General features: G+C 37.5%; 1 protein-coding gene across 1 annotated transcript; it reads right to left on the bottom strand.

Annotated features, from left to right (window-relative positions):
* Positions 1-349: 349 nt before the first annotated feature.
* On the bottom strand, positions 350-5,544 carry LOC116214432. The gene is made up of 3 exons (XM_031549837.1): positions 5,387-5,544; positions 1,753-2,026; positions 350-1,456 (listed from the first exon to the last, which is right to left on the bottom strand). Exons 1-3 carry the CDS (start codon positions 5,417-5,419, stop codon positions 516-518), a joined length of 1,248 nt encoding a protein of 415 aa, XP_031405697.1. The 5' UTR covers positions 5,420-5,544; the 3' UTR covers positions 350-515.
* Positions 5,545-14,044: the final 8,500 nt, after the last annotated feature.

Consider the following 14,044-nt stretch of genomic DNA (forward strand, 5'->3'; position numbering starts at 1 on the left):
TATGCTCTAGGTATCTTTTCACCATTGGATCATTTTTATTAATTTTCTTGCTCAAATTTAGTTAGTCAAATTACTGAAAATCGATCGTCTGAATGAAAGTTGACTGTTTTAATCCTAGTACTTAGTGGTAGCTTAGATCAATCCTCATGGGAACAATATTCTGCTCACTCTTTATTACTTATTCGATGTGTACACTTGCGTGAATCGATTTTATTTATCGCAACACAGGACGAGCGAGTGATGGCACATGCACAGACAGCTACGAAAGTAATGCAATTTAGATCTTGTGGAGAGTGATAAACGAGTGGTAATGGTGAAGGATATACGACGTTTATGAAGCCTAGAAAGAAAATGTTAACTTATTAGATAATATCATCGATCTTATTGATTACATCACACATATAATTGTCAGAGTACAACTATATATTCAAAAAACTACACAGAAAATGCAGTTTACACACTGAAAGACATTTCACGATATTGTAAGCAACTAACGTGCAAGGACGTGGAAATACTTATTTTGCATTGTAGTACGAGAGAGCAGTGTAGACAGTTTGTGTCATAGTTAAGATGAGTAGGATTGACGCTGCGAAAACCGACAAGATTGCCCAAGGGCTGCTAAGATAATTGTCCCAAAATTTCACCATCGAACCATGTCGCCTCCTTTTGCAATAATCCGACAAATCATCAGCTATTTTTTTATAGTAAGAGTTTGGGGAGATTACCACATTTTTGCACATTTTGTTGAACACGGTAGCGACTGTTTCATCATCACCCACGAAGCTTTTGATTATCTCATGGCGTCGAAGCAGCTTAGCATCCTCGCGGGTATTGACCAGACTATCCATGAAATCCATGTAGTCTTTGATGTACGAACCCTCATATGCGATCATATTCCGGAATCGCACTTCTGTAGCATCATCTATTTGGATGACTGGAATCTGTAAAAGTCCCTTTTCAAATGTGATATTGTAGAGCTCTCTTTGCTCGGCCTTCTTGAATGTAACTCCATGATCTCTTAGCTCTACAGCAGAAAGCGTTCTCTTTGGGGACTGCGTTTGAGGTGAATTAAGTGCTTTTCCACCGCAAAATTTCCAAATAGTCCTTGCTCCATTAAGTGCTTTGCCACCGCAACATTTCCAAACAGTTCCTGCTCCTTTAAGTGCTTTTTCATCGCAAACTTTCCAAATAGTCCGTCTCCCCTGCTCTTGCTTTTGTGGTGAGGCACCTTCTTCTTTCTTTTCCAAGATCTCCCCTACCAACATAAACTTGTGGACGAGATCCAAAAGATGCTTGAACTCTTTGAGTTTTTCTGGATCCAGTTGTCTACTTTCCGATAGAGATGAAGGTGAGGACGATGGTTCCTTCAGGAGACTTTCGATACTGTCTTTTGCAATCTTCGAGCTTGGGTGACAATTCACGGCCATGTTAAATAAGGTAGTGTGGGTCATTGGGCCTATCACCAATGATCGAATAGAGACGCTCCAGAACAAAGAATGGAATTCGATTCTCAACTAGGATTGAATCTCTGTCTAAGGTCGGATCTATCTGATCATTCTTAAAGAGAGGGTCCAATTCTCTTTCAGGTTGTAAATCTTCCCGCCTATCTCTGCGGAATAGCTCAATGATAAAGCAGCCATCAAGTAACATCATTTCCAGGAATTCATTTTTCTCAAGGATGACTGCATCCGCATTAGTACCTACGAGCCTTGTTTTCCAATTCTTCCAAAACCCCAAGATACTCCATTAATTAGTCAGATCTGGATGCACGTTTTTCTTCCTCCTTTCGTTTAATCAGATCATTTAGGTAGCGCAACTTTTGCTGTTGCACATATCGAAGCTGGTCGCTGTTGCGCTTATGATAGTGGTATGGCCCAATCGAAAGCAACACAGGCTCATACGCCTTTTCATTCACACTACGTTGATCAGGATGAACCTTAAATATGTAATTCATTGACGTGGGAGCCAGCGTATTGAGCTGTCCAGTGATATTATTGAATGCCATCTCAATCGCGGTCTCATTAATCTGCATCATTATAACAGGATAATATAACTGAACAAAATATATAAATATATATATATATATATATATCATTGTAGGCTTGTAGCATCACATCGCAGTACGTATTTGTCTTTTTATTTTTTATTTTCTTTGGTTGAAGCACCTAATTGTCTTATTTTCACCATAGATATGATTACTTAATAATTTTTGAAGTAATATTTTGACTTATCCAGAAGAAAAGTAAAATTTCCACTTACAAGTTTTAATTACTTCTGGTTGGTCAAAACACTTAATTCACTATTTCACATTCAAACAAGAATCTAACATCCGTTTTTTCAAGTAACTTTACTTTCTCTTTAGTCATTGCTTTTCTTCAACCGATTGGAAAGGTTTTCCTTAAAATATTGGTTTTTAAAGCTAAAAATTATTTGTTATTTTCACAATCTCAAATTATAATCGAAGATTTTCTCAACTTAGAGCTGCTCATCAATATTACCAATAACTACATGGAGGCCCCTGAATTTTTGCAGGCAATAAAAATTAATAAAATTTAGAGAAAACTGTCAGTTTGGTCCCTGAAAGATTGATTTGTCAACATTTTAGTCCTTGAAAGAATTTTGCCAACAACATAATCCCCAAATACCGTTTTGTCTAACAAAATGGTCCCAATGTCAAGTCGCCATCAAAGCGATCACATAAATCCAACAGGTAGGCTAATCTGGCACATTCTTGGCAAATGACGACCGGAAAATACAATTTTTTAAACCCAAACCCAAGGTGACGTTGTTTTGGTCGTCTACCCCCACCCCCAACACATCAAACGATGTTGTTCATGGTTTCCCTCCCCCCACCACTCTAAACGATGTTGTTCATGAAGGAAGAAAAAGGAGGAGCTTAGGAGGTCGGAGCCAAAAAAGGGATGGCGGACAAATGACTACCAGGAGATGGAGGAGCTTAGGAAGTTGCCAGGCAGCGAAAAGAGGGGTGGAGATTGAAAGAGTCACGAGGGGTCGAGCCTCTTCTGCTGGTCGTGGTGGCTATTGCTGCTCCAAGAGGAGTTGATCATGGCGGAGGAGCAACGGCCGACCGTCATGAAGAGAGTAAGGGAGGGGATGCGGGCAGAAGTGGCTCATCTGTTGACCACTACCGCTCTGATGAGTGGTTGCTAGCAAGCTCAATGCTCAACGGCGACCTCGTCTAAGGCAGAGGTGGCCGGTCGACGAGCCACCACCACCCCCAGCCCTTAGATTAGATTGTAGATATGATCTTTTTTCCTAATTTTCATTTTTATCTTTTAGAAACAAATATATATATATATATATATATATAGAGAGAAAAGAGGTCAAAGTATGAATAAGCAAAATATTGAGCTCCTAAACAATATACTATCAAAGCATCTTTAATTTTTGTCCACCTATTTTACCGAATAATTTTGATTTAACCCATTAAACACTTATTCTATTAAGTACTTAAAATTTTTGCACTCAAAATTAAGTGCTGAAATTTAAGTACAAACAAACATATGCTTAATTGTCTCCCAATCTCTCTCTTGCAATATTCTCTCCCCAGTTGCGACCTCCACTTTCTTCTCTCACCCTGCGACTCCTGCTTCTCATTTCTTACCTCCATTAAGCTATTTAATCATATTTATATTTACACGCAACTTTAGTTTAATCATATTTATTATAATTATTAGACTTTTTTTACCCGTGCATTGCACTGGCAATTTTTCCTAATGGAAATTTGGTGGACTTTTTATTGTAAGATTATAATTACTTTTTTTTCATTTGTGGAGAATTTTTACATTTTTCAAAAATAATTATAGCTTAATTTTGAACAAAATAGTTTCCATAAATTATGCATATCCAAAGTACAATTATGTCGTCATTTTATGCACATAAATAAATAATTTGTTATGTATAATTTAAATTTTATTTTCTATAGTAAAAACTGTAAAATTTTCAATATAAATTTAAAATCATATGAGATTTGTATTGCAACAATCTAATAATATAATGAACTTTGTAATATAAATTTTAGTTCGTTAGTAGATTGTATAGTTACTTATCACGTAAAAATTAATTTTTGATAAATAAAATTTTATAGATTGAAACCAAAATACCTAAATAAAATAATCCAAATAAAGTCTTTTATTAATTTTTTTATTTTTAAATAGAAACAAAATTTTACAGATTGAGGGCAAAAATACTTAGATAAAATAATTCAAGAAAAGTTCTTTTTAATTTTGTTATTATTAGATTAATCTTAATCTAAATTAGATATAGAGATAAATTTTATTTAGATATTGACCTTTTGGCTTATATCATTTTATATTTACATTTTCAGCCCTATTTATTGCATAGATTTTGACATTTCTAACCATATATCAATAAATATTTACCATTCTAACCCTATTTATTGCATAAGTTACAACTTGATATATATAGAATGTGTATGAAGAGAGGACTTTATAACATACAAGTTCCAAATGGGTGTCCGGAATCTATGGTATAACATATACTTTAGGTAAGGTCGACTCTAGTTTCCAGAGTGTAGGGTCCGATTCCAATATCTAGGAATCGTTTTCATATCAGTAACCAAAAAAATACAAAATACAAAATATCCACATCAACACACCCTAATTAGAATTGAGAGAGGAAGTTCTTGAGTGATCCCACCTCGCCATGTGTTGTGAGGAAGCACCAATTAAATTACACGAAATAGGAAAATCGGTGCTAATCACTCAGATTATTGTCATAATTATTCTTCATTAAAGAGTTCTGATTGGTTCTTCCTCGTCACACGTCAATGTGAAGTAGGATTATTTAATTGGTGCTTCCTCACGCCACGTAGCTAGATATGATTACCCAGAAACTTCTGATGGGCGAGAGAGGTAGATTGGATATTTAAGTGGAGGCAATGTGTTATGGATAATTTGGGAAATAAAAAGTGAGATCAAATAAGGAATTTTGGCTTTCTATAGTAGAACAGATGTTATAATATCTCCTTATAACATAAGTAACTTCTGGATTTAGATATTAGTTTGAGTTTTGAGATTGTAATGTAAAATTTCAATCAATTTGATAATTTATTTTAAATGTAGGATTTCTAAAATAAGTATGTAGTTCTCCTTCTAATTATTCTTCAGTAAATTACAACTGCAAACTTAAAGAGAGAGTATAGACATGGGAACGTCTTACATAATATTATCATCGTCAAATATATATCCACTTATTACATTGCAACAATTACTTATGCAACACTGCTTTTACGTTAGCATGTATGCAGAGAAGTATGAAATGAAGTATGCATGTATATACATAAATGCATGGGCAGAAACAGAATAGTATGGACATGAAATCATCGGTTCGTTAGAACGTTCACCTGATCATTGCTGCTCATTTCCTCGCTCGCCATCTCTTTCTAATATTTGGGAAAGAAGTTCTCTCCTGATCTAAAAGAAACTTCTCGGTGGTCGTACCTCACACGTAGCGCTGTTGTTTAGGATAGTGCAGTGAAGTCACATGGTTTTCTCCGGTTATATAGACTGTGCATCGTGACAAGGCATTTACCGGGCAATCAATCAAACATAAGATATTTTTAGATGACCAAGAAAAACAAGTCAAGCGACCGCTTTCTTAAATTACTTTTCAAAGTGTAGGCCCATTGACAGGCATTTGCCTTTCGCCTGCAGGCGTCGTATTTATTTATGGTAGCTAGGAAGATATATAATTGAAGGCTAGAAAATTAAATGATCATTCGACCTCTGTCTAGTGATCTTTCAGAAGTGTGAAATCAACTGAGCCAACTGTCATTTTTAATAAATTGGTCAATTAGATCACATTTGCTAAGCCTAAAATATCTAAGCCGACGAGGCACCTTGCGTATGCTATGTTTACGGAAAGGGAGAAATTTGAGAAATGGGATTTATTGGCAACGACACTCATTATTCAATTCAGAATCTAAAAGTTATCGCTCAGTTTTTATTAATAACAAAAAAAAAAGAGAAAGAAATTGCACTGATAAAAACCTGGATTAACAGTGGATTTAGCGGCGGAATATTTTTTCCGTTAAGTTTCAGTCGCTAATCCGCCGCAAATTGTTTGCGGCGGATTAGTGGACTACTGGCGGAACTTAGTCGCAGAAATATTCCGCCACTAATCCGCCGCAAAACAAAATAAAAAAAGGGAATGAGCTAATCTCCTTCTTCAACTCGATACCTGTCAACCTTTTCTCTTTGGAATACAACTGCATGAAATTGCCTCTCTTGATCTCTCTCTCTATAAGCTCTCCTCCTCTCTCGGTCTATCGGTCTGCGGTCTGCCCCCCTCCTGCCTCCTGCTGGTTCTGCCCCTTCTCTCTCGTTCCCGGTGGTCGCGCCCCTGTGCTCTGCCTCTCCCTCCCCTCCTTGCCCCCGATGGCCTCCCCTAAGAGACCTCCAATTCCGCACCTGCTCTGCCTCCCTCCCCTCCTTGCCATCCCGGTGGCTGTGCCCCTCGAGCTCCCAGCCACATATCCCTGATTCCTTTTTACTGCTCTTGTCTTCGAGCCGACTTTGGAGCATTCGTTCTCATTACGCGGACCTTTGATTCTTGTGTTCTTAGTGGCTATAGAAAGCCTATACATAGCACTACTACTTAGGATCAAGTTTTGAGCCAAAAAGTAAAGAAACAAGTTAGAAATAAAAAACAGTTGAAATTCAATTTTCACTCACAATGTAGAATTTTTGGAGAGCGATATCTCTCAAACCGTGCAACGAAATTATGACCTGGCAAGTGTTGTAGCTTCCTTACGATATGAGGAATCTATCTATATAAATTTTTGGACCAATATCGACTCTATAAGAATTTATTCCCGTGTTTTAGAGAGAGAAAATTTTATGAGTCATTAATGGAAAATTCTTATATAGTCAATATTGGTCCAAACATTTACATAGACAGATTTCAAATATCGTAAGGAAGTTACAACACTTGACGGATCGTAATTTTGTTGCATGGTTTGAAAGATATCGCTCTCCAAAATTTTTACCTTGTGAGTGAAAACCGAATTTCTACTGCATTTTTCAAACTTGTTTCTTTGTGTTTTGGCTCGAGACTTGATCTTAAGTAGTAGTACTATGTATAAGCTTTCTATAGCCACTAAGAACACAAGAATTGGAGATCCGAGCAATGAGAACAAATGCTCCAAAATCGGCTCGGAGACAAGAGTAGTAAAAAGGAGGGAGAGACTAGAGGGACTTTTTTGATGTAAAGAATTGATAGAACCAAAATGATGTGACTAAGGAATGACTGAGTTGATGTGACCAAGCGAAAGGATGAAATTGATGTGAGCAATGACGAAATTGATGTGTCCAAGGACGAAAATGATGTGACCAGGGAAGGAAATGATGTGACCAGGGACAGAATTGATGTACCTAAGAACGAAATTTATGCGACTAAGAACGGAAATGATGCAACCAGGGACGGAAATGATGTGACCAGGGATGAATTTGATGTGAACCGGGACGAAATTGATATGCTCAAAAAAGAAAATGATGTGACCAAGAATGAAAATGATGCGACCAGTGACGGAAATGATGTGATCAAAGACAAATTTGATTTGAACATGGACAAAATTGATGTGTCTAAAGACGAAAATGATGTGACAAGGGACGAAAATGATGTGACGAGGGATAAAAATTATGTGACCAATAATGGAAATGATGTGATCATGGACGAATTTGATGTGACCAGTGACGAATTTGATGTAAAAATTTTCTCAAAGACCCAATTGATGCAACTTGCATAAGTCATGAATGAAATTACCAGTTTACTCTATTGACATGTCTACTCGGTACATGCACTTTTTCTATTTATATTTGTTCATAGCATATATGTTAAAATATTACAGCATAACGCGTGGGTATCAACTAGTGATACTAAAAGTGTTCGTATTATTCTAGATATTTAAAGAACAATTCTTATGGTGTATATCTCCGGGTCTTTTGGAAGCCCAATTGTTCCCAACTAATTAAGGTGGGAACTCAGTTGGCTCATTTAGGAAAAAGTTCTCGAATCATGGGTTTTTCCCATTTACGTGACTCAAAATCAAAACCTTTTAAGTCTAAGAGAAATAAGTGTGGAACTATTTAGAATTAATGATAATTATCATCTTTCAAAGATTCCAGCTATGATTCTTGCCCGTGGGAAGAGAAATACAGTATGAACTTTAGATAACTTTCTTCCTACTTTCCATTAAAAAATATCTCTAGAAAAGGAAAACTTTTAAATGCCGACCTTGTAAAGGAAAAAATTTAAATGCAGACCTTGAAGAGGGAAAAAAAATCTCCACAACAATAGTATCTCAATTAATGATTTTTAAATGCAGTCCACAAAAAAAAAACAATTGCACACCTTGAAAAGGGAAATATTTAAATGCAGACCTTGAAAAAAAATTACAGTATCTAAAATAAAGATTTTTAACAAAGTATTAAATTAATCACATAAAATGAAACATGCTAGGCTGCCTTCAATATAAACCATGGTATTGAATGTTATTTGGCCTTCATATTGTTTTTTGCATATGAAGCCAAAAGGAAGAGAAATCATCCAATTAAGCTGAGATTAAAGATAATTAAGACTAGCAGATGGAGATCAGTGGAACAAAAAAGCTCCTGATTTCGATGGCGGTTCTCATGACGATTTTGTTGCATGGAGCTACAACTGCTGATGCTAATATTGTGCCTCCGGTTGACATCACCTACCAGTCATGCTACACAGGCTGTAGCTCCAAGTGCAAACAACTACGATTACCAGCCGAGTTCTTCAAGATTTGCATATTAGAGTGCGACGGGAAGTGCAGCTTCTTAGCCGGCGCCTGACTCCCTCCGATGGTGCCCTTGGTCCAGCTTCCATTCGGTCCAGTAGCGTCATTTCAGGTATAACATTACAATGAATAATTGAAATGATGCAGTGTAGATGGAGGTCTTAAGATTCCATATAGTGTGTGTCCAGATGTATTGCACTGGGATTAGTTAGTTATCACATCAAAAAATTTTAACGATACAATTATAGTGTGTATACATCTTAGAATCTACCTTATAACTTTATTATTTACACCTATTTTTCACGCTTGGAAGAATGAATGGGTCATAAGTTTAATAGGAGAAACAGCCCACACCCGGAGGCCAATGCATTATCGAGTTCATAAGCCCACGGCAAAATCCAATTCGGCCCACCGATGGAATGGGAGAAACGACAAAAGCCTAGGTGGGGGCCGCAGGTTAGCAACTAATGCACATGGAATGAACATGAGGGTAGATTCACGGTTAGCCAATCTTCGGGCTAGTTCTTAGTGTCACGGGCCAGCTTCCTAGTCCCTCCCCAAGAGCGATAATGGGGTTTCTATGACTGTATATTGATTCCCTTCATTATACGTGGGCTAATATGAGCTGCTCTATCATAGGTACTTACTTCGGGTGTTGTACTTAATATCGATTGGTTATCTGTGTTAGCCAGTTAATCCTGGGGAGGGCTGGTCCGAGGAGCCTCGGTGCTCGTATCTCTGGACGCTCGCACGGGCATCAAACAGTGAGCTCGTGACAAGTGGTATCAGAGTGAGTCTTGGTGGGAGTAAGCCATGATTACGCAGGGTCGACAAGGATCCAGCAACAAGCGTTGTGACGCTTCGGCTCAGGCAGGGAGTGCTTTCCTACGAGAGGAAAGTGTGGAGACTCCAAGCTTGGGTGTCGAGAGTCGCCAGTCCTCGTTCAGTAGGTAAGCTGGTCATGGTGTCTCACTGGGACGATCCAATGGTTACCTTGCTAGGGAAGACACATAATACAACAACCAGCGAAGGCGTAAACAGTCATGGAGCCTGATGTGTCCTTATGTCCTTGTTCGTGGGAGAGTTTGTGTAGTGGGAGCCGAACTGCTTAGGAACTGACACCATTATGACATGGTGTGGGGTGAAAGCAGTGTTGTTGCTGAGGTACTGACACCACGAGGGTTGTGGTGTGGGGTGAAGGCGACGTAAGGCATTGGGACTGCTACACAGACAAGCCCGCAACGAGGACGTTTGCGGATTGGGTAGGGGAGAATGTCACGGGCCAGCTTCCTAGTCCCTCCCCAAGAGCGATAATGGGGTTCCTATGACTGTATACTTATTGCCTTCATTGTACGTGGGCTAATATGAGCCGCTCTATCACAGGTACGTACTTCGGGTGTTGTACTTCATATCGATTGGTTATCTGTATTAGCCAGTTAATCCTGGGAAGGGCTGGTCCGGGGAGCCTCAGTGTTCGTATCTCTGGATGCTCGCACGGGCATCAAACAGTGAGCCCGTGACATTAGCATGTAAGACAGTTTGTTACCAAATTAGCTGCGAAGAGGATATGGGAACTAAATAATCGATCATGGCAATTCCAATTCAACTGAGAATATGGACAAATTCAACTGAGATGGATGCGGACGCGATGCAGAGCATGGTTGGTGGGTAATCGGCCAAGAAAGGACCTAAATATGCTCAGATTTCGTTGCTTTATTTTAGGTTATTAGAATCGCTAACAATCCTAGGATTATCTTTAGTAGGTTAGTTTCGTGTTTTCATTAAATATTTTCCTATTACTATATGTTGGGCAATATTACAATCAATCAGACTTGTACCTTTTACTTATACTTCCCTTTATCGTACTTTATTTTACATTGCATCTTTACATTTCCTTACACATTCACATTCCCAAAGTTTTATCTTACCCTTCCTTTCCTTTCTAGTACCTTTTCATTTTCTGGAGAGAGAACCGATTAACCATCGGGGGTTATACGGTGTTGATCCGTCGGCCTCTACCTATCCTGGCTACCAAGCCGAAGCAGTTTTTCCGAGTTTAAGATTTAGCTTAAATTCCCCCTTTTCGGCTGAGAACCACTCCTTGCATGGCCCTGCTAGCCGTGACTCATCAGCCTTGGTCACCCAAGGAAGCACCTTTCTTCACTTCGGCAAAGTTTGTCCCAATCTCAGCTAAAATTGGGGTAACTCAGCCAAGTCAGCTGAGTGGGTCAGTTTTGGCTGAAACTCATCCTTGTTGTTTTTTTTTTTAGCCGAAATCAGTAGTGGCCCCTTGGCCGCTTGTCTTTGAGTTCCGGATCACTTAGACCACGAAGGATAGTGGAGAACTCACCGCGGCTAAATCCTCAAGTCGTGAGATTGTTTGAGACACACTTAACACCATTTACTTCATCTATTCGAAATTCAGTTGTTTTTTAATCCCATGGACTCTCAATGGCGTGGTACAACACTCTATATCAGTAGGGCCGGTTGGTGTTGCGCCGAGCAATTTCTTGAGACAGTGCCTTATCACGTCAATTTTTTTAATTGATTACCCATTGAGTGGAAGCCGATAAAGGTTTCGTCGTTTTTTGACATGAATAGTTACCAATAATCAACTTGTAATCGATTCTGATAAGCTCAAATTGAGTGTTTCGTTTATTTGCTCATCTATCAATTCATGGGAAATGTTTTGTGGTCCATCTTGCTTATGGCATGAGGGACAACAAATAAATGTACCGCTTAACCACGAGTGTGCGTGCGTGTCTGTTCACGGATTAGGGATTAAATCACAATTTAAACACGACCATTGGACTTCTTTTTTTTTTAATAATGCTAGAATGAATCGTTGGAATTCAATTAATGAAACACTATACTCCTCTTTGGAATTGAGTTCAAACGGTTTTTGGATGATATATATTCAAAATTATAAGAAAAATATTCATCTATCTCTATATTACAGTGGGAGAAGAAATGTAGTTGAAGTAATTTTCCTTTGCTCATGTTACCCATATTAGAAAATGATATTATTAATTGAGAACCGTCGAAATAGAAAAAATAGAAAAATTAATAAATTCAAGCAATATTCTTTTTAATCAAATCAAATACTCCCACAATTCTTTCCCTCGTAAACTTCATAGATTTTCCCTTTCTCTACTCTCTCTCATATTCCTCTCTCCTTTCCCAAATTTTCTATTTTATTTCTTCATTAATTTTTTTGCCAAAATTTCTTCTTTAAATTTATTATTTTATTTTTCAATTGAATTAAAAAAGAAACTACAAAAAAAAAAAACTCATGGTACAAAAATAGAAAATCCCCTTTTCATTGTTTCAAATGACTTTCCATAAAAACATACAACACCATGCATATAGCACGAGTACACATTCTTATTTAACAAAAAGGGATAATTCCAAGAAAAAGAAGTCCCAAATGTTATCAAATAATTAAAAATCTATTTCAACCTTTCAATTGTTGCCAAAAAGAAGCATACGATATCAAAACTTTGCCAAAATAGGATAGTTATTTTCATCCTCCCCCGTCAAGCATTCGATTATCACATGGTGTCGAAGCGGTGCAACATCCTTCGGGGTATTGGCACCCTGACCACGTTCTTCATACGCGATCAGATTTTGAAATTGCACTTCTGTTGATCGTTCTAGTAAGATGACTGGAATCTTTAAGAACTAGTTTTCAAATGTGATGTCATAAAACTTTCTTTTCTCCACACTTTTGAATCTAACTCCAAAATCACTTAGCTCTGTGGCAGAATGCACCTGGTCCTTAATTTTATCCAGCACAGTATAAGTGAATTCTTCCGATGCTTCATGCGTTGGCTCGGATGGTGAGGCACTTTCGTCTTACGTTTCCAAAATCTCCTCAAACAACATAAACTTGTAGACAAGATCCAAAAGATGCTTGAATTCCTTGAGTTCGTTAGAACGTTCACCTTATCCTTCTTGCTCATTTCCTCGCTCGCCATCTCTTTCTAATATTTGGGAAAGAAGTTCTCTCCTTATCTAAAAGAAACTTCTCCGGGGTCGTACCTCACACGTAGCGCTGTTGTATAGGATAATGCAGTGAAGTCCCATAGTTTTCTCCGGTCATAGAGACTGTGCATAGTGACGAGGCATTTACCGTGCAATCAATCAAATATAAAATATTTTTCGATGACCAAGAGAAACAAGTCAAGCAACCACTTTCTTAAATTACTTTTCAAATTGTAGGCCCATTGACAGGCATTTGCCTTTCGTCTGCAGGCGCCGTATTTATTTATGGTGGTTAGGAAGATACATAATTGAAGGCAAGGAAATTAAATGATCATTCGACCCCTGTCTAGTGAACTTTTAGAAGTGTGAAATCAGCTGAGCCAACTGTCATCTTTAATAAATTGGTCAATTATATCACATTCCCATTGTGCATTTGGTTATTCCTTAGTAATAATGACGTTATCCTGATGAATAGATGAATTTAATTTTTCCTATTGAACCATATAAGTTTTCAAATTATATATGAGAAATTTTATTGAAACTTAGTATTTAGAACGATGTCCACTGATGATTATAAGGTGAAATTTGAAAGCTGTAGATGCCTAACTACGTTGGAAGTGTGACATATGTCAACCTCTCTTACCATGGCAGCCCTCTTTTCCTTTCCAAGAGGGCTGATGATGTTAGATTTGAAGTTGTTCCGCTCAAGATAGGGGTCCTCCGAGCTTTCTTCTTGGACGGAAAAGCCTTGGGCGATGGGAACAAGTTCCAATTGAGAATAACTCGTAGCATGTTGAGCTTCCTCATTAATAAATCTATATGTGTTTAGAATTTCAATATCATGCTTTGTTTGGTTTCGGGATATAATCTAACTCTACTCTATCTCCACTGTATTCTTCTTTCAAATCAATGATAAAATCATTACTTTTTTAGCTTTTTATTTAATAATAAATTTTTTCACATACTTTTTTAACCATTATTAAAATTAATATTTTAATATTAAATTCTCCTAACTATTCATTAATTTTTTGTCATTTTTCTAATTTTATAATAAATTCTCTTATATATTTTTTTAATCATTATTACAATTAATCTTTTATTAATAATTTCCCTAACTATTTTTTCTCAATTTCATTCACTAAAATCTCAAATCTTGAAGTCTAATCGCTAATATCATAACCACGAGATGGCGTACGGAGGAAACCTAGGGGAAAGAAGGAAGGGAGAAATGCATAAGGGTGGGGCTGGAGAGGA

This window comes from Punica granatum, chromosome 7 (genome assembly GCF_007655135.1).
Source record: "Punica granatum isolate Tunisia-2019 chromosome 7, ASM765513v2, whole genome shotgun sequence".
Classification (NCBI taxonomy): domain Eukaryota; kingdom Viridiplantae; phylum Streptophyta; class Magnoliopsida; order Myrtales; family Lythraceae; genus Punica; species Punica granatum.